The sequence below is a fragment of the Oncorhynchus clarkii genome, unplaced genomic scaffold (assembly GCF_045791955.1).
Source record: "Oncorhynchus clarkii lewisi isolate Uvic-CL-2024 unplaced genomic scaffold, UVic_Ocla_1.0 unplaced_contig_2791_pilon_pilon, whole genome shotgun sequence".
Taxonomy (NCBI): domain Eukaryota; kingdom Metazoa; phylum Chordata; class Actinopteri; order Salmoniformes; family Salmonidae; genus Oncorhynchus; species Oncorhynchus clarkii.
Genome location: NW_027259954.1, coordinates 1 through 19734, shown reverse-complemented (window position 1 = coordinate 19734; position 19734 = coordinate 1). Strand labels below are relative to the sequence as shown.

The window sequence follows — 19734 nt, the reverse complement described above, 5'->3', positions numbered from 1 at the left end:
GTATGGTATTATTATTATCAGTATTATTTAGTATGGTATTATTATTGTCAGTATTATTTAGTATGGTATTATTATTATCAGTATTATTTAGTATGGTATTATTATTATCAGTATTATTTAGTATGGTATTATTATTATCAGTATTATTCAGTATGGTATTATTATTGTCAGTATTATTCAGTATGGTATTATTATTGTCAGTATTATTGAGTATGGTATTATTATTTAGTATGGTATTATTATTTAATATGGTATTATTATTGTCAGTATTATTTAGTATGGTATTATTTAATATGGTATTATTATTGTCAGTATTATTTAGTATGGTATTATTATTGACAGTATTATTTAGTATGGTATTATTATTGTCAGTATTATTTAGTATGGTATTATTATTATCAGTATTATTCAGTATGGTATTATTATTGTCAGTATTATTGAGTATGGTATTATTATTTAGTATGGTATTATTATTTAATATGGTATTATTATTGTCAGTATTATTTAGTATGGTATTATTATTGTCAGTATTATTCAGTATGGTATTATTGTTGTCAGTATTATTCAGTATGGTATTATTAATTTCAGTAGTATTTAGTATGGTGTTATTATTGTCAGTAGTATTTAGTATGGTATTATTATTGTCAGTATTATTTAGTATGGTATTATTATTGTCAGAATTATTTAGTATGGTATTATTTAATATGGTATTATTATTGTCAGTATTATTTAGTATGGTATTATTATTATCAGTATTATTTAGTATGGTATTATTATTGTCAGTATTATTTAGTATGGTATTATTATTGTCAGTATTATTTAGTATGGTATTATTATTGTCAGTATTATTTAGTATGGTATTATTATTGTCAGTATTATTTAGTATGGTATTATTATTATCAGTATTATTTAGTATGGTATTATTATTGTCAGAATTATTTAGTATGGTATTATTATTGTGGTCCCCCCCCCAAGCTAAGGAACAGTGTCAGATGCTCTCTCTGACCTTCCAAGATGCATGGACATTACACACAGATATTACTATATATATTATTTTGGTTTAGGAACAGGTCGGTGATCTCCTCCTGGGCATTTCCATTTTAAAAAGGACCCATGAGCGCCAACATGTGAAGTTCATAGTAGCATGTCAAATGAAAGCTAAGAGTCTATATATATTTTATTTTAATTAAGGCATATATACATTCTTCAACCATTTTCCATCCTATAAATGTGTAATAATCAAAGGCTTTGATTTCTGGTCAAACAGATGGAAAAAGGTCTTAGAAAACATCTATCAGGAAAAGTCCAAAGAAGTATTGGAAATACATCAAAACAGTCATGTGGAAGTAAAGGCCCCTGCCAACTAATATCAACACCTAGATTTACTTTTGGAGACTTGCCTTCTGTACATTTCCAAAACATTGCCTTGTGCCCTTCCCACTGGGAAGATCTAGTTTTGATTTACATTTGGTTGAGTTGTCAACTAACATGAATTCAACTAAAAATGTAGGTTCAAAGTTGGGTAAAAAAACAAAATGGTGGTAACTTTTTGCAGATCTAATCAGTTTTCCACGCTGATTCAATGTCATCACTTAATTATAACGTTTTAAAAAATGACGTGAACAATGTTGAGGAAACCAACTTTTGCCCAGTGGGTTCTAATTCCGTTACCAAAAACCCACATCTTTTAAGATAAAAGTTCACAACGGAATTACCAAAAAAATCTGTAACGGAATTACTGCAATTGAATTGGCTACAATGGTAAATCCTAGTAGTCACTAAACAGTTGACACCTGCTAATGTCATTCCTTCCTCTGGCATACTGTTGTTAAGCTCATTACTCTCTTCTGCCATCTGGTGGTCAAAGCAAGACAGTGAAGACCAATATAGCATTTCTCTCTCTCTCTCCAGTTAATTCCATCTCTCCTTACTGATACCTACCTACTAGGGCTGGGAATTACCAGGGACCTTACCAAAATTCTGTTAACAGATGTAAATCCACTTCACCTACTGTAGTTCAACAACCAACTTTTTTTTTTTTTTTACTCAAGATGTGATGTCATAGGCATAGCTGACACCCCATTCTTTCTGCAGACATCTTTGAATCTTAATTCGGAGCAGATATTTAAGAGTTTTGGAAAACATGGTCGCATAAAAAACTGAGGGAGATTTTACCATAAGTCTGTTTCATTTTCAAGTGAAAAGTTGGAGTCAAAGTGTAATTCCGTTATTGTGGAATTGCCCTCCTCTAGTAATAAGGAACCAGGCCTAACTAAAACACTAGCACTTCCTCTCCTGTTGTTAAGTGGGGACATCTCCACTCCTTTCTGTCCTGGGGGCGAGGCCCTCCTGAATGGAACGCGGCCTCGACCAGTGAGCAGACACACATCGTCTGTCTGTTAATGAGAGGTTCTGGAATCCTTTTCATGTTAGAGTTCTTGACTCCCCCAGACAGACTCCCCCAGATGTACATGGCTTAATGGCCTTTTACGGAGGCTAGGAATCTTTATGGCTGGGGCAAGCTCAATGAGATCCACATCTAAGAAGGGGAGGGAGGAAGGAAGGGAGCGAGAGAGAGAGAGAGAGAGAGGGGCTGGGAAGAGAGGGGCTGGGGAGAGGGACAGAGAGCTGTTACACTGCAAAACCTAAACCTGACATTTTTGTTGGCTCAGGAGAGATGTTGATAGAGAGAATTTCTTCATCTTTTTCCATCACATGGATTTCATTGGGACTTCACTGGTTAGATGGATGTTTTCTCACCTTGAGCGTCCTCTTTGGTGATTGGTTTCATCTTGACAATGTAAGATATCCGTAGAACCAGAGTGGTCTAGGCTCCATTGCTCATTGTTACCTACCTAAAAACAGACTTATCCAGTTGGCTCTGTGGGCACATTTCCTTTCCTGCCTATGTGCTATTGTTTTGTAACTTGCACTGGGAGAATGATTTGATTGGATGTGCATGTGCACTACATTTCGAACAGGTTCTTATTGTTAGACAACATCAGTTATTATTCTGTCTGTCTGGGGGCTTCAGTCTTCAGCCTGGGTCATGTTATTATTCTGTCTGTCTGTAGGCTTCAGTGTTCAGCCTGGGTCATGTTATTATTCTGTCTGTCTGGGGGGCTTCAGTCTTCAGCCTGGGTCATGTTATTATTCTGTCTGTCTGGAGGCTTCAGTGTTCAGCCTGGGTCATGTTATTATTCTGTCTGTCTGGGGGGTACAGTCTTCAGCCTGGGTCATGATATTATTCTGTCTGTCTGGGGGCTTCAGTGTTCAGCCTGGGTCATGTTATTATTCTGTCTGTCTGGGGGCTTCAGTGTTTAGCCTGGGTCATGTTATTATTCTGTCTGTCTGGGGGCTACAGTCTTCAGCCTGGGTCATGTTATTATTCTGTCTGTCTGGGGGCTACAGTCTTCAGCCTGGGTCATGTTATTATTCTGTCTATCTGGGGGCTTCAGTCTTCAGCCTGGGTCATGTTATTATTCTGTCTGTCTGGGGGCTTCAGTGTTCAGCCTGGGTCATGTTATTATTCTGTCTGTCTGGGGGCTTCAGTGTTCAGCCTGGGTCATGTTATTATTCTGTCTGTCTGGGGGCTTCAGTCTTCAGCCTGGGTCATGTTATTATTCTGTCTGTCTGGGGGCTTCAGTCTTCAGCCTGGGTCATGTTATTATTCTGTCTGTCTGGGGGCTTCAGTGTTCAGCCTGGGTCATGTTATTATTCTGTCTGTCTGGGGGCTTCAGTGTTCAGCCTGGGTCATGTTATTATTCTGTCTGTCTGGGGGCTTCAGTGTTCAGCCTGGGTCATGTTATTATTCTGTCTGTCTGGGTGCTTCAGTGTTCAGCCTGGGTCATGTTATTATTCTGTCTGTCTGGGGGCTTCAGTGTTCAGCCTGGGTCATGTTATTATTCTGTCTGTCTGGGGGCTTCAGTCTTCAGCCTGGGTCATGATATTATTCTGTCTGTCTGGGGGCTTCAGTGTTCAGCCTGGGTCATGTTATTATTCTGTCTGTCTGGGGGCTTCAGTGTTCAGCCTGGGTCATGTTATTATTCTGTCTGTCTGGGGGCTTCAGTGTTCAGCCTGGGTCATGTTATCATTCTGTCTGTCTGGGGCTTCAGTTTTCAGCCTGGGTCATGTTATTATTCTGTCTGTCTGGGGGCTTCAGTCTTCAGCCTGGGTCATGTTATTATTCTGTCTGTCTGGAGGCTTCAGTGTTCAGCCTGGGTCATGTTATTATTCTGTCTGTCTGTCTGGGTCATGTTATTATTCTGTCTGTCTGGGGGCTTCAGTGTTCAGCCTGGGTCATGTTATTATTCTGTCTGTCTGTCTGGGTCATGTTATTATTCTGTCTGTCTGTCTGGGTCATGTTATTATTCTGTCTGTCTGTCTGGGTCATGTTATTATTCTGTCTGTCTGGGGGCTTCAGTCTTCAGCCTTGGTCATGTTATTATTCTGTCTGTCTGGGGGCTTCAGTCTTCAGCCTGAGTCATGTTATTATTCTGTCTGTCTGGGTGCTACAGTCTTCAGCCTGGGTCATGTTATTATTCTGTCTGTCTGGGTGCTACAGTCTTCAGCCTGGGTCATGTTATTATTCTGTCTGTCTGTCTGGGTCATGTTATTATTCTGTCTGTCTGGGGGCTACAGTGTTCAGCCTGGGTCATGTTATTATTCTGTCTGTCTGGGTGCTACAGTCTTCAGCCTGGGTCATGTTATTATTCTGTCTGTCTGTCTGGGTCATGTTATTATTCTTTCTGTCTGGAGGCTTCAGTCTTCAGCCTGGGTCATGTTATTACTCTGTCTGTCTGGGGGCTACAGTGTTCAGCCTGGGTCATGTTATTTGTAGAAAGGTTATGTCTGTTTTTTTCTGTACATTGAACGGATCTTCCTTTTGTCTGCCTCCTTTTCACTACTTTGGATGTGACTAAAAGCCGCACCTTTCATGTGGGTAGAAGTTGTTCAAGGTGTCCTAACTCATCTGTATGGGCTGGTACAAGAGCGTGGACTCCAGTCTTACTGTACTGTGGATAAAAGTGTCTGCTACACGGCATGTATTACTGTACCGTCTACAGCCATGACAGCTGTGACCTCATCACTTCTCCAAATACTCTTTGATCTTCAGAAGCCTGCATGTTCCGGAGGCCCAGTCAATTATTACACTGTCTGTCAGTGATGAAATCCACTTATGGTTTTCATTCCCTCAGAATGCGTTCGTGGTGATTTAACGCTGATCCATTTCCTTCTGTGTCCTGTTCCCAGCTTCTGCTGCTTTAGTTGCTGTGACAATGAAGATGATCAAAAATTCCCCTCCATTTCAGTCATTGCTGTTAGATATTTCTCCAATAGATTTTTCTTTGTGTGTACTCTTGCGGAAACAAGCTGTGGATATAGATTTTTTTGCCTGCTGTACCAACCTAGAACGAGGGGCCCCGCCTCACTCTACTTGTCTCCCTTGTTTTAAAAAGGTATCTTGACCTCAATGGAACTTCCTGGTTAAATAAAAGTTAAGAAAAAAGAATGCATTGGGATTTCCTGGTTAAATACAGGTTAACAAATACATGTCTCTCTCTGTGTATCTGCTCTAGGAGCTCAGCACCGCGTCGGTAGTGGCACATTGACCAGTCTGTGGTCTCCTCACCTGGCACCTGGTGGTACCATCGGTCACAATGGGCCGAACACCTCAGAAAGGTCAACACCTTTTTTTAATGCTTTGTGTTGGATTGGTTCTATTATTTTCTATTCTACTCTAAAGTGTATTCATAAGAGGTTGAATTGTCTCCTTTTCAGAGCCAAAAGAAGAGAGGAGGGAGAAACCTGAGAGAAGTAACCCCTCTCCGGGAACCGGTCCCCCCTCTCTGGATAAATCTAATGGTATTAAACACGTTTCCTGCAATGTTCTTCTCTGTCATAATGTAGTGTAACCTACGACTGTCAGATACGTCTCCTGCAATGTTCTTCTCTGTCACAATGTAGCGTAACCTACGACTGTCAGATACGTCTCCTGCAATGTTCTTCTCTGTCACAATGTAGCGTAACCTACGACTGTCAGATACGTCTCCTGCAATGTTCTTCTCTGTCACAATGTAGCGTAACCTACGACTGTCAGATACGTCTCCTGCAATGTTCTTCTCTGTCACAATGTAGCGTAACCTACGACTGTCAGATAGGATGAACTATGCCCTTTTGTTTTGCCAGAACCCTTCAGTTGGGAGGAGTACCTTAAGGAAACGTCATCCACAGCCGCTTCTCCCAGCTGTTTCAGACAGGTAGATATGACCTAGTAACACTAAGGGCTGCTTTAGGAAGTGCTTTTTGACTTGTGTCCAATCCCAGATCAACCCCCCCCCCCCCCCCCCATGCATTCCTAGATCTGAGAGGATTAGAAAAGGTGTCAACAATTTGGTAACATTAGCATAACATTAGGTTTAGATAAAACTCTGCCTTACATAACATTAGGTTTAGATAGGGAAAGGGGGATACCTAGTCAGTTGTACAGCTGAATGCATTCAACTGAAACGTGTCTTCCGCATTTAACCCAACCCCTCTGAATCAGAGAGGAGCGGAGGGCCGACCTTAATCCACATCCACGTCTTTGGCGACCGGGGAACAGTGGGTTAACTTCCTTGTTCAGGGGCAGAATGACAGATCTTTTTTTCTTCCAGTTACTGGCCCAACGCTCTTAACCACTAGGCTACCTGCCGCCCTACACTCTTAACCACTAGGCTACCTACCGCCCCTACACTCTTAACCACTAGGCTACCTACCGCCCCTACACTCTTAACCACTAGGCTACCTACCGCCCCTACACTCTTAACCACTAGGCTACCTACCGCCCCTACACTCTTAACCACTAGGCTGTCTACCGCTCCTACACTCTTAACCACTAGGCTACCTGCCGCCCTACTCTCTTAACCACTAGGCTACCTACCGCCCCTACACTCTTAACCACTAGTCTACCTACCGCCCTACACTCTTAACCACTAGGCTACCTACCGCCCCTACACTCTTAACCACTAGGCTACCTACCGCCCCTACACTCTTAACCACTAGGCTACCTACCGCCCCTACACTCTTAACCACTAGGCTACCTACCGCCCTACACTCTTAACCACTAGGCTACCTACCGCCCTACACTCTTAACCACTAGGCTACCTACCGCCCCTACACTCTTAACCACTAGGCTACCTACCGCCCCTACACTCTTAACCACTAGGCTACCTACCGCCCCTACACTCTTAACCACTAGGCTACCTGCCGCCCCTACACTCTTAACCACTAGGCTACCTACCGCCCCTACACTCTTAACCACTAGGCTACCTGCCGCCCTACACTCTTAACCACTAGGCTACCTACCGCCCCTACACTCTTAACCACTAGGCTACCTACCGCCCCTACACTCTTAACCACTAGGCTACCTACCGCCCCTACACTCTTAACCACTAGGCTACCTACCGCCCCTACACTCTTAACCACTAGGCTACCTACCGCCCCTACACTCTTAACCACTAGGCTACCTACCGCCCCTACACTCTTAACCACTAGGCTACCTACCGCCCCTACACTCTTAACCACTAGGCTACCTACCGCCCTACACTCTTAACCACTAGGCTACCTACCGCCCCTACACTCTTAACCACTAGGCTACCTACCGCCACTACACTCTTAACCACTAGGCTACCTACCGCCCCTACACTCTTAACCACTAGGCTACCTACCGCCCCTACACTCTTAACCACTAGGCTACCTACCGCCCCTACACTCTTAACCACTAGGCTACCTACCGCCCCTACACTCTTAACCACTAGGCTACCTACCGCCCCTACACTCTTAACCACTAGGCTACCTACCGCCCCTACACTCTTAACCACTAGGCTGCCTACCGCCCCTACACTCTTAACCACTAGGCTACCTACCGCCCCTACACTCTTAACCACTAGGCTACCTACCGCCCCTACACTCTTAACCACTAGGCTGCCTACCGCCCCTACACTCTTAACCACTAGGCTACCTACCGCCCCTACACTCTTAACCACTAGGCTACCTACCGCCCCTACACTCTTAACCACTAGGCTACCTACCGCCCTACACTCTTAACCACTAGGCTGTCTACCGCCCCTACACTCTTAACCACTAGGCTGACTACCGCCCCTACACTCTTAACCACTAGGCTCTCTACCGCCCCTACACTCTTAACCACTAGGCTACCTACCGCCCAACACTCTTAACCACTAGGCTACCTACCGCCCAACACTCTTAACCACTAGGCTACCTACCGCCCCTACACTCTTAACCACTAGGCTACCTACCGCCCCTACACTCTTAACCACTAGGCTACCTACCGCCCCTACACTCTTAACCACTAGGCTACCTACCGCCCCTACACTCTTAACCACTAGGCTACCTACCGCCCCTACACTCTTAACCACTAGGCTACCTACCGCCCCTACACTCTTAACCACTAGGCTACCTACCGCCCCTACACTCTTAACCACTAGGCTACCTACCGCCCTACACTCTTAACCACTAGGCTACCTACCGCCCCTACACTCTTAACCACTAGGCTACCTGCCGCCCTACACTCTTAACCACTAGGCTACCTACCGCCCCTACACTCTTAACCACTAGGCTACCTACCGCCCCTACACTCTTAACCACTAGGCTACCTACCGCCCCTACACTCTTAACCACTAGGCTACCTACCGCCCCTACACTCTTAACCACTAGGCTACCTACCGCCCTACACTCTTAACCACTAGGCTACCTACCGCCCTACACTCTTAACCACTAGGCTACCTACCGCCCCTACACTCTTAACCACTAGGCTACCTACCGCCCTACACTCTTAACCACTAGGCTACCTACCGCCCCTACACTCTTAACCACTAGGCTACCTACCGCCCCTACACTCTTAACCTCTAGGCTACCTACCGCCCCTACACTCTTAACCACTAGGCTACCTACCGCCCTACACTCTTAACCACTAGGCTACCTACCGCCCCTACACTCTTAACCACTAGGCTACCTACCGCCCTACACTCTTAACCACTAGGCTACCTACCGCCCCTACACTCTTAACCACTAGGCTACCTACCGCCCCTACACTCTTAACCACTAGGCTACCTACCGCCCCTACACTCTTAACCACTAGGCTACCTACCGCCCCTACACTCTTAACCACTAGGCTACCTACCGCCCCTACACTCTTAACCACTAGGCTACCTGCCGCCCTACACTCTTAACCACTAGGCTACCTACCGCCCCTACACTCTTAACCACTAGGCTACCTACCGCCCTACACTCTTAACCACTAGGCTACCTACCGCCCCTACACTCTTAACCACTAGGCTACCTACCGCCACTACACTCTTAACCACTAGGCTACCTACCGCCCCTACACTCTTAACCACTAGGCTACCTACCGCCCCTACACTCTTAACCACTAGGCTACCTACCGCCCCTACACTCTTAACCACTAGGCTACCTACCGCCCCTACACTCTTAACCACCACTAGGCTACCTACCGCCCCTACACTCTTAACCACTAGGCTACCTACCGCCCCTACACTCTTAACCACTAGGCTACCTACCGCCCCTACACTCTTAACCACTAGGCTACCTACCGCCCCTACACTCTTAACCACTAGGCTACCTACCGCCCCTACACTCTTAACCACTAGGCTGCCTACCGCCCCTACACTCTTAACCACTAGGCTACCTACCGCCCCTACACTCTTAACCACTAGGCTACCTACCGCCCCTACACTCTTAACCACTAGGCTACCTACCGCCCTACACTCTTAACCACTAGGCTACCTACCGCCCCTACACTCTTAACCACTAGGCTACCTACCGCCCCTACACTCTTAACCACTAGGCTGCCTACCGCCCCTACACTCTTAACCACTAGGCTACCTACCGCCCCTACACTCTTAACCACTAGGCTACCTACCGCCCCTACACTCTTAACCACTAGGCTACCTACCGCCCCTACACTCTTAACCACTAGGCTACCTACCGCCACTACACTCTTAACCACTAGGCTACCTACCGCCCCTACACTCTTAACCACTAGGCTACCTACCGCCCCTACACTCTTAACCACTAGGCTACCTACCGCCCCTACACTCTTAACCACTAGGCTACCTACCGCCCCTACACTCTTAACCACCACTAGGCTACCTACCGCCCCTACACTCTTAACCACTAGGCTACCTACCGCCCCTACACTCTTAACCACTAGGCTACCTACCGCCCCTACACTCTTAACCACTAGGCTACCTACCGCCCCTACACTCTTAACCACTAGGCTACCTACCGCCCCTACACTCTTAACCACTAGGCTGCCTACCGCCCCTACACTCTTAACCACTAGGCTACCTACCGCCCCTACACTCTTAACCACTAGGCTACCTACCGCCCCTACACTCTTAACCACTAGGCTACCTACCGCCCTACACTCTTAACCACTAGGCTACCTACCGCCCCTACACTCTTAACCACTAGGCTACCTACCGCCCCTACACTCTTAACCACTAGGCTGCCTACCGCCCCTACACTCTTAACCACTAGGCTACCTACCGCCCCTACACTCTTAACCACTAGGCTACCTACCGCCCCTACACTCTTAACCACTAGGCTACCTACCGCCCTACACTCTTAACCACTAGGCTGTCTACCGCCCCTACACTCTTAACCACTAGGCTGTCTACCGCCCCTACACTCTTAACCACTAGGCTACCTACCGCCCCTACACTCTTAACCACTAGGCTACCTACCGCCCAACACTCTTAACCACTAGGCTACCTACCGCCCAACACTCTTAACCACTAGGCTACCTACCGCCCCTACACTCTTAACCACTAGGCTACCTACCGCCCCTACACTCTTAACCACTAGGCTACCTACCGCCCCTACACTCTTAACCACTAGGCTACCTACCGCCCCTACACTCTTAACCACTAGGCTACCTACCGCCCTACACTCTTAACCACTAGGCTACCTACCGCCCCTACACTCTTAACCACTAGGCTACCTACCGCCCCTACACTCTTAACCACTAGGCTACCTACCGCCCTACACTCTTAACCACTAGGCTACCTACCACCCCTACACCCTTAACCACTAGGCTACCTGCCGCCCTACACTCTTAACCACTAGGCTGCCTACCACCCCTACACTCTTAACCACTAGGCTACCTGCCGCCCTACACTCTTAACCACTAGGCTGCCTACCGCCACTACACTCTTAACCACTAGGCTACCTACCGCCCCTACACTCTTAACCACTAGGCTACCTACCGCCCCTACACTCTTAACCACTAGGCTACCTACCGCCCCTACACTCTTAACCACTAGGCTACCTACCGCCCCTACACTCTTAACCACTAGGCTACCTGCCGCCCTACACTCTTAACCACTAGGCTACCTACCGCCCCTACACTCTTAACCACTAGGCTACCTACCGCCCTACACTCTTAACCACTAGGCTACCTACCGCCCCTACACTCTTAACCACTAGGCTACCTACCGCCACTACACTCTTAACCACTAGGCTACCTACCGCCCCTACACTCTTAACCACTAGGCTACCTACCGCCCCTACACTCTTAACCACTAGGCTACCTACCGCCCCTACACTCTTAACCACTAGGCTACCTACCGCCCCTACACTCTTAACCACTAGGCTACCTACCGCCCCTACACTCTTAACCACTAGGCTACCTACCGCCCCTTCTCTCTTCACCACTAGGCTACCTACCGCCGCTACACTCTTATCCACTAGGCTACCTACCGCCCCTACACTCTTAACCACTAGGCTACCTACCGCCCCTACACTCTTAACCACTAGGCTACCTACCGCCTCTACACTCTTAACCACTAGGCTGCCTACCGCCCCTACACTCTTAACCACTAGGCTACCTACCGCCCCTACACTCTTAACCACTAGGCTACCTACCGCCCCTACACTCTTAACCACTAGGCTACCTACCGCCCTACACTCTTAACCACTAGGCTACCTACCGCCCCTACACTCTTAACCACTAGGCTACCTACCGCCCCTACACTCTTAACCACTAGGCTGCCTACCGCCCCTACACTCTTAACCACTAGGCTACCTACCGCCCCTACACTCTTAACCACTAGGCTACCTACCGCCCCTACACTCTTAACCACTAGGCTACCTACCGCCCTACACTCTTAACCACTAGGCTGTCTACCGCCCCTACACTCTTAACCACTAGGCTGTCTACCGCCCCTACACTCTTAACCACTAGGCTGTCTACCGCCCCTACACTCTTAACCACTAGGCTACCTACCGCCCAACACTCTTAACCACTAGGCTACCTACCGCCCAACACTCTTAACCACTAGGCTACCTACCCCCCCTACACGCTTAACCACTAGGCTACCTACCGCCCCTACACTCTTAACCACTAGGCTACCTACCGCCCCTACACTCTTAACCACTAGGCTACCTACCGCCCCTACACTCTTAACCACTAGGCTACCTACCGCCCTACACTCTTAACCACTAGGCTACCTACCGCCCCTACACTCTTAACCACTAGGCTACCTACCGCCCCTACACTCTTAACCACTAGGCTACCTACCGCCCTACACTCTTAACCACTAGCCTACCTACCACCCCTACACCCTTAACCACTAGGCTACCTGCCGCCCTACACTCTTAACCACTAGGCTGCCTACCACCCCTACACTCTTAACCACTAGGCTACCTGCCGCCCTACACTCTTAACCACTAGGCTACCTACCGCCCCATCACTCTTAACCACTAGGCTACCTACCGCCCCTACACTCTTAACCACTAGGCTACCTACCGCTCCTACACTCTTAACCACTAGGCTACCTACCGCCCCTACACTCTTAACCACTAGTCTACCTGCCGCCCTACACTCTTAACCACTAGGCTACCTGCCGCCCTACACTCTTAACCACTAGGCTACCTACCGCCCCTACACTCTTAACCACTAGGCTACCTGCCGCCCTACACTCTTAACCACTAGGCTACCTGCCGCCCCTACACTCTTAACCACTAGGCTACCTACCGCCCCTACACTCTTAACCACTAGGCTACCTACCGCCCCTACACTCTTAACCACTAGGCTACCTACCGCCCCTACACTCTTAACCACTAGGCTGCCTACCGCCACTACACTCTTAACCACTAGGCTACCTACCGCCCCTACACTCTTAACCACTAGGCTACCTACCGCCCCTACACTCTTAACCACTAGGCTACCTACCGCCCCTACACTCTTAACCACTAGGCTACCTACCGCCCCTACACTCTTAACCACTAGGCTACCTACCGCCCCTACACTCTTAACCACTAGGCTACCTACCGCCCCTACACTCTTAACCACTAGGCTACCTACCGCCCCTACACTCTTAACCACTAGGCTACCTACCGCCCCTACACTCTTAACCACTAGGCTGTCTACCGCCCCATATAAGCAGATCATTCCATTATTGACTGATCCATTGCCCTCCTGTCTCCCCCAGTCCCGTTTCCCTCCCAGTAATGACTTCAAGGCTGGTATGAAGCTGGAAGCCCACGACCCTCGGAACAACACGTCCATCTGCATCGCCACGGTGATGGGTATGATGGGGACACGTCTGCGTCTCCGTCTGGACGGGAGTGACAACACCAACGATTTCTGGAGACTGGTGGACTCCTCAGACATCCAGCCTATAGGGACCTGTGAGAGAAGAGGAGACATGTTACAGCCACCTCTGGGTAAGGCTACATAGAGAGATATGACAGTTTATTAGACATCCAGCCTGTGAGAGGAGAGGAGACATGCTACAGCCACCTCTGGGTAAGGCTACATAGAGAGATATGACAGTTTATAATATATAAACATAATATAACATAACATATTACAACATATCAAATATCATATTATAACATATATTATAACATCTCATATAACATATCATATTATAACATAACATATTATAACATCTCATATAGCATATTATAACATATTATGACAACACATTATAACATCTCATATAGCATATTATAACATATTATAACAACACATTATAACATCTCATATAGCATATTATAACATATCATATTATAACATATTATAACATCTCATATATCATATTATAACATATTATAACAACATATTATAACAACGTATTATAACATATTATAACATATCATATTATAACATATTATAACATCTCATATAGCATATTATAACATATTATGACAACATATTATAGCATATTATGACAACATATTATAACAACATATTATAACATATTATAACATCTCATATAGCATATTATAACATATCATATTATAACATATTATAACAACACATTATAACATCTCATATAGCATATTATAACATATTATAACAACACATTATAACATCTCATATAGCATATTATAACATATTATAACATATTATAACATAACACATGTCATATAGCATATTATAACATATCATATTATAACATATTATAACAACACATTATAACATCTCATATAGCATATTATAACATATTATAACATCTCATATAGCATATTATAACATATCATATTATAACATATTATAACATCTCATATAGCATATTATAACATATTATAACATCTCATATAGCATATTATAACATATCATATTATAACATATTATAACAACACATTATAACATCTCATATAGCATATTATAACATATTATAACAACACATTATAACATCTCATATAGCATATTATGACAACATATTATAACATAACATATAATAACATAACATATTATATCATATTATAACATATTAACATGTCATATAGCATATTATAACATATTATGACAACATATTATAACATATTATAACATCTCATATAATAACATAACATATTATATCATATTATAACATATTAACATGTCATATAGCATATTATAACATAATAACATGTCATATAGCATATTATAACATATCATATTATAACATATTATAACATAACACATGTCATATAGCATATTATATCATATTATAACATAACACATGTCATATAGCATATTATATCATATTATAACATAACACATGTCATATAGCATATTATATCATATTATAACATAACACATGTCATATAGCATATTATATCATATTATAACATAACACATGTCATATAGCATATTATAACATAACATATAATAACATAACATATTATATCAAATTATATTATAACATGTCATATAGCATATTATAATATAACATAAAAACAAAGAGTTGCACACTCTATATGTATAATCTCCCAGTCATTTATTGGGTAAAAAATGAATTACTGTGAGGTTATACATACAGTTGAAGTTGGAAGTTTACATACACCTTAGCCAAATACATTTAAACTCAGTTTTTCACAATTCCTGACATTTAATCCTAGTAAAACTTCCCTGTCTTGAAATGTCAGAATAATAGTAGAGAGAATGATTTATTCCAGCTTTTATTTATTTCATCGCATTTCCAGTGTGTCAGAAGTTTACAAACACTCAATTAGTATTTGATAGCATTGCCTTTAAATTGTTTAACTTGGGTCAAATGTTTTGGGTAGCCTTCCACAAGCTTCCCACAATAAGTTGGGTGAATTTTGGCCCATTCCTCCTGACAGAGCTGGTGTAACTGAGTCAGGTTTGTAGGCCTCCTTGCTCCTGACAGAGCTGGTGTAACTGAGTCAGGTTTGTAGGCCTCCTTGCTCCTGACAGAGCTGGTGTAACTGAGTCAGGTTTGTAGGCCTCCTTGCTCCTGACAGGCTGGTGTAACTGAGTTAGGTTTGTAGGCCTCCTTGCTCCTGACAGAGCTGGTGTAACTGAGTCAGGTTTGTAGGCCTCATTCCTCCTGACAGAGCTGGTGTAACTGAGTCAGGTTTGTAGGCCTCCTTCCTCCTGACAGAGCTGGTGTAACTGAGTCAGGTTTGTAGGCCTCCTTGCTCCTGACAGAGCTGGTGTAACTGAGTCAGGTTTGTAGGCCTCATTCCTCCTGACAGAGCTGATGTAACTGAGTCAGGTTTGTAGGCCTCCTTGCTCCTGACAGAGCTGGTGTAACTGAGTCAGGTTTGTAGGCCTCCTTGCTCCTGACAGAGCTGGTGTAACTGAGTCAGGTTTGTAGGCCTCCTTGCTCCTGACAGAGCTGGTGTAACTGAGTCAGGTTTGTAGGCCTCCTTGCTCCTGACAGAGCTGATGTAACTGAGTCAGGTTTGTAGGCCTCCTTGCTCGCACACGCTTTTTCAGTTCTGCCCACAAATGTTCTATGGGATTGAGGTCAGGGCTTTGTGATGGCCACTCCAATACCTTGACTTTGTTGTCCTTAAGCCATTTTGCCACAACTTTGGAAGTATGCTTGGGGTCATTGTCCATTTGGAAGACCCGTTTGCGACCAAGTTTTAACTGATGTCTTGATATCCACATAATTTTCCGTCCTCATGATGCCATCTATTTTGTGAAGTGCACCAGTCCCTCCTGCAGCAAAGCACCTCCACAACATGATGCTGCCACCCCCGTGCTTCACAGTTGGGATGGTGTTCTTCGGCTTGCAAGCCTCCCCCTTTTTCCTCCAAACATAACAATGGTCATCATGGCCCAAAATTATATTTTTGTTTCTTCAGACCAAAGAGGACAATTCTCCAAAAAGTACCATCTTTGTCCCCATGAGCAGTTGCAAACCGTAGTCTGGCTTTTTTATGGTGGTTTTGGAGCAGTGGCTTCTTCCTTGCTGAGCGGCCTTTCAGGTTATGTCGATACAGGACTCGTTTTACTGTGGATATAGATACTTTTGTACCTGTTTCCTCCAGCATCTTCACAAGGTCCTTTGCTGTTGTTCTGGGATTGATTTGCATGTGGAGGTCTACAATTGTTTTTCTGAGATCTTGGCTGATTTCTTTTGATTTTCCAAGGATGTCAAGCAAAGAGGTACTGGTTTTGAATGTAGGCCTGTTAATACATCCACAGGTACACCTCCAATTGACTCAAATTATGTCAATTAGCCTATCAGAAGCTTCTAAAGCCATGACGTCATTTTGTGGAATTTTCTAAGCTGTTTAAAGGCACAGTCAACTTAGTGTTAATAAACTTCTGAACCACTGGAATTGTGATACAGTGAATTACAAGTGAAATAATGTGTCTGTAAACAATTGTTGGAAAAATTACTTGTGTAATGCACAAAGCAGCTAACCGACTTGCCAAAGCTATAGTTTGTTAACACGAAATTTGTGGAGTGGTTGAAAAACTAGTTTTAATGACTCCAACCTAAGTGTATGTAAACTTCTGACTTCAGCTGTACATGGATGGTGCGACTCTCTTTGTTTCCATACCTTCCAGTTTATTCACCATTAGTCAGCACCTCTACACTAAATCATTTCCTCTGGGTGTGCTTTTTATATAACCTATTATAGCATAACACATTATAACACATTATATATAACACATTATAGCATATTATAACATATTATAGCATATTATAACACATTATAACATATTATAACATATTAAAGCATATTATAACATATTATAGCATATTATAACACATTATAACATATTATAACATATTATAGCATATTATAACATATTATAACATATTATAACCAAACACATTATAGCACATTATAACACATTATAACATATTATAACCAAACACATTATAACACATTATAGCATATTATAGCATATTATAACATATTATAACATATTATAACATATTATAGCATATTATAACATATTATAGCATATTATAACATATTATAGCATATTATAACATATTATAGCGTAACACATTATAACATATTATAACACATTATAACATTATAGCATAACACATAACACATTATAGCATAACACATTATAGCATATTATAACACATTATAGCATATTATAACACATTATAACACATTATAGCATATTATAACACATTATAGCATATTATAACATAGCACATTATAGCATATTATAGCACAACGCATGATAGTGTAACACATTATAGCATAACATAAACTCAGCAAAAAAAGAAACGTCCTCTCACTGTCAACTGCGTTTATTTTCAGCAAATGTAAATATTTGTATGAACATAACAAGATTCAACAACTGAGACATAAACTGAACAAGTTCCACAGACATGTGACTAACAGAAATGAAATAATGTGCCCCTGAACAAAGGGGAGGTCAAAATCAAAAGTGACCACCAGATGCATTAAGTACTGCAGTGCATCTCATCCTCATGGACTGCACCAGATTTGCCCGTTCTTGCTGTGAGATGTTACCCCACTCTTCCACCAAGGCACCTGCAATTTCCCGGACATTTCTGGGGGGAATGGCCCTAGCCCTCACCCTCCGATCCAACAGGTCCCAGACGTGCTCAATGGGATTGAGATCCAGGCTCTTCGCTGACCATGGCAGAACACTGACATTCTTGTCTTGCAGGAAATCACGCACAGAACGAGCAGAGTACGGGCCTCGGTGTAACGCTCATTCCTTCGACGATAAACGTGAATCCGACCGTCACCCCTGGTGAGACAAAACCGCGACTCATCAGTGAAGAGCACTTTTTGCCAGTCCTGTCTGGTTCAGCGACAGTGGGTTTGTTGCCGGTGATGTCTGGTGAGGACTTGCCTTACAACAGGCCTCAGTCCAGCCTCTCTCAGCCTATTGAGGACTGTCTGAGCACTGATGGAGGGATTGTGCATTCCTGGTGTAACTTGGGCAGTTGTTGTTGCCATCCTGTACCTGTCCCGCAGGTGTGATGCTCGGATGTACCGATCCTGGGCAGGTGATGTTACACGTGGTCTGCCACTGTGAGGACGATCAGCTGTCCGTCCTGTCTCCCTGTAGCGCTGTCTTAGGCGTCTCACTGTACAGACATTGCAATTTATTGCCCTGGCCACATCTGCAGTCCTCATGCCTCCTTGCAGCATGCCTAAGGCACGTTCACACAGATGAGAAGGGACCCTGGGCATCTTTCTTTTGGTGTTTTTCAGAGTCAGTGGAAAGGCCTCTTTAGTGTCCTAAGTTTTTATAACTGTGACCTTAATTGCCTACCGTCTGTAAGCTGTTAGTGTCTTAACGACCGTTCCACAGGTGCATCTTCGTTAATTGTTTATGGTTCATTGAACAAGCATGGAAAACATTGTTAAAACCCTTTACAATGAAGATCTGTGAAGTTATTTGGATTTTTACAAATGATCTTTGTTTATTTTTTTGTTTATTATAACGTAACACATTATAACACATTATAACACATTATAACACATTATAACACATTATAACGTAACATATTATAACACATTATAACACATTATAACATATCATATGTTTTTAAGACATTATAAAGTGTTGCACTTGCTTATATCAGCAATAAAGCAGCAATATATTCTAAATCTTGAACTTCTTCTTTGATTTGTCTTTAGGCTTCAGAATGAACGCCTCCTCGTGGCCTATGTTCCTCCTGAGAACCCTGACTGGAGCAGAGATGGCACCAGCCACAGCTTTTAAAAAGGTCAAGGAAGAAAAATGGAACATTTCACATTGGACCTTAAAGCTGTACTGTAGTGTATTGATTTACTGATCAATGATTGTAGTGTATCAATGATTTACGTATGTGTGTATATATATATATAGATCTGTCTGTTCTGGACTAACAGAGAGTTCTCTGTGTGTGTATATATAAACAGATCTGTCTGGTCTGGACTAACAGAGAGTTCTCTGTGTGTATATAT

General features: G+C 43.8%; 1 protein-coding gene across 1 annotated transcript; it reads left to right on the top strand.

Annotated features, from left to right (window-relative positions):
• Positions 1-5584: 5584 nt before the first annotated feature.
• Positions 5585-19514, top strand: LOC139401006 (sex comb on midleg-like protein 2; the record flags this gene model as incomplete). Its single annotated transcript, XM_071145530.1, has 5 exons — positions 5585-5682; positions 5782-5865; positions 6190-6260; positions 13518-13752; positions 19426-19514. Coding segments are annotated over exons 1-5 (501 nt in total), but the record flags the coding sequence as incomplete, so codon positions are not given.
• Positions 19515-19734: the final 220 nt, after the last annotated feature.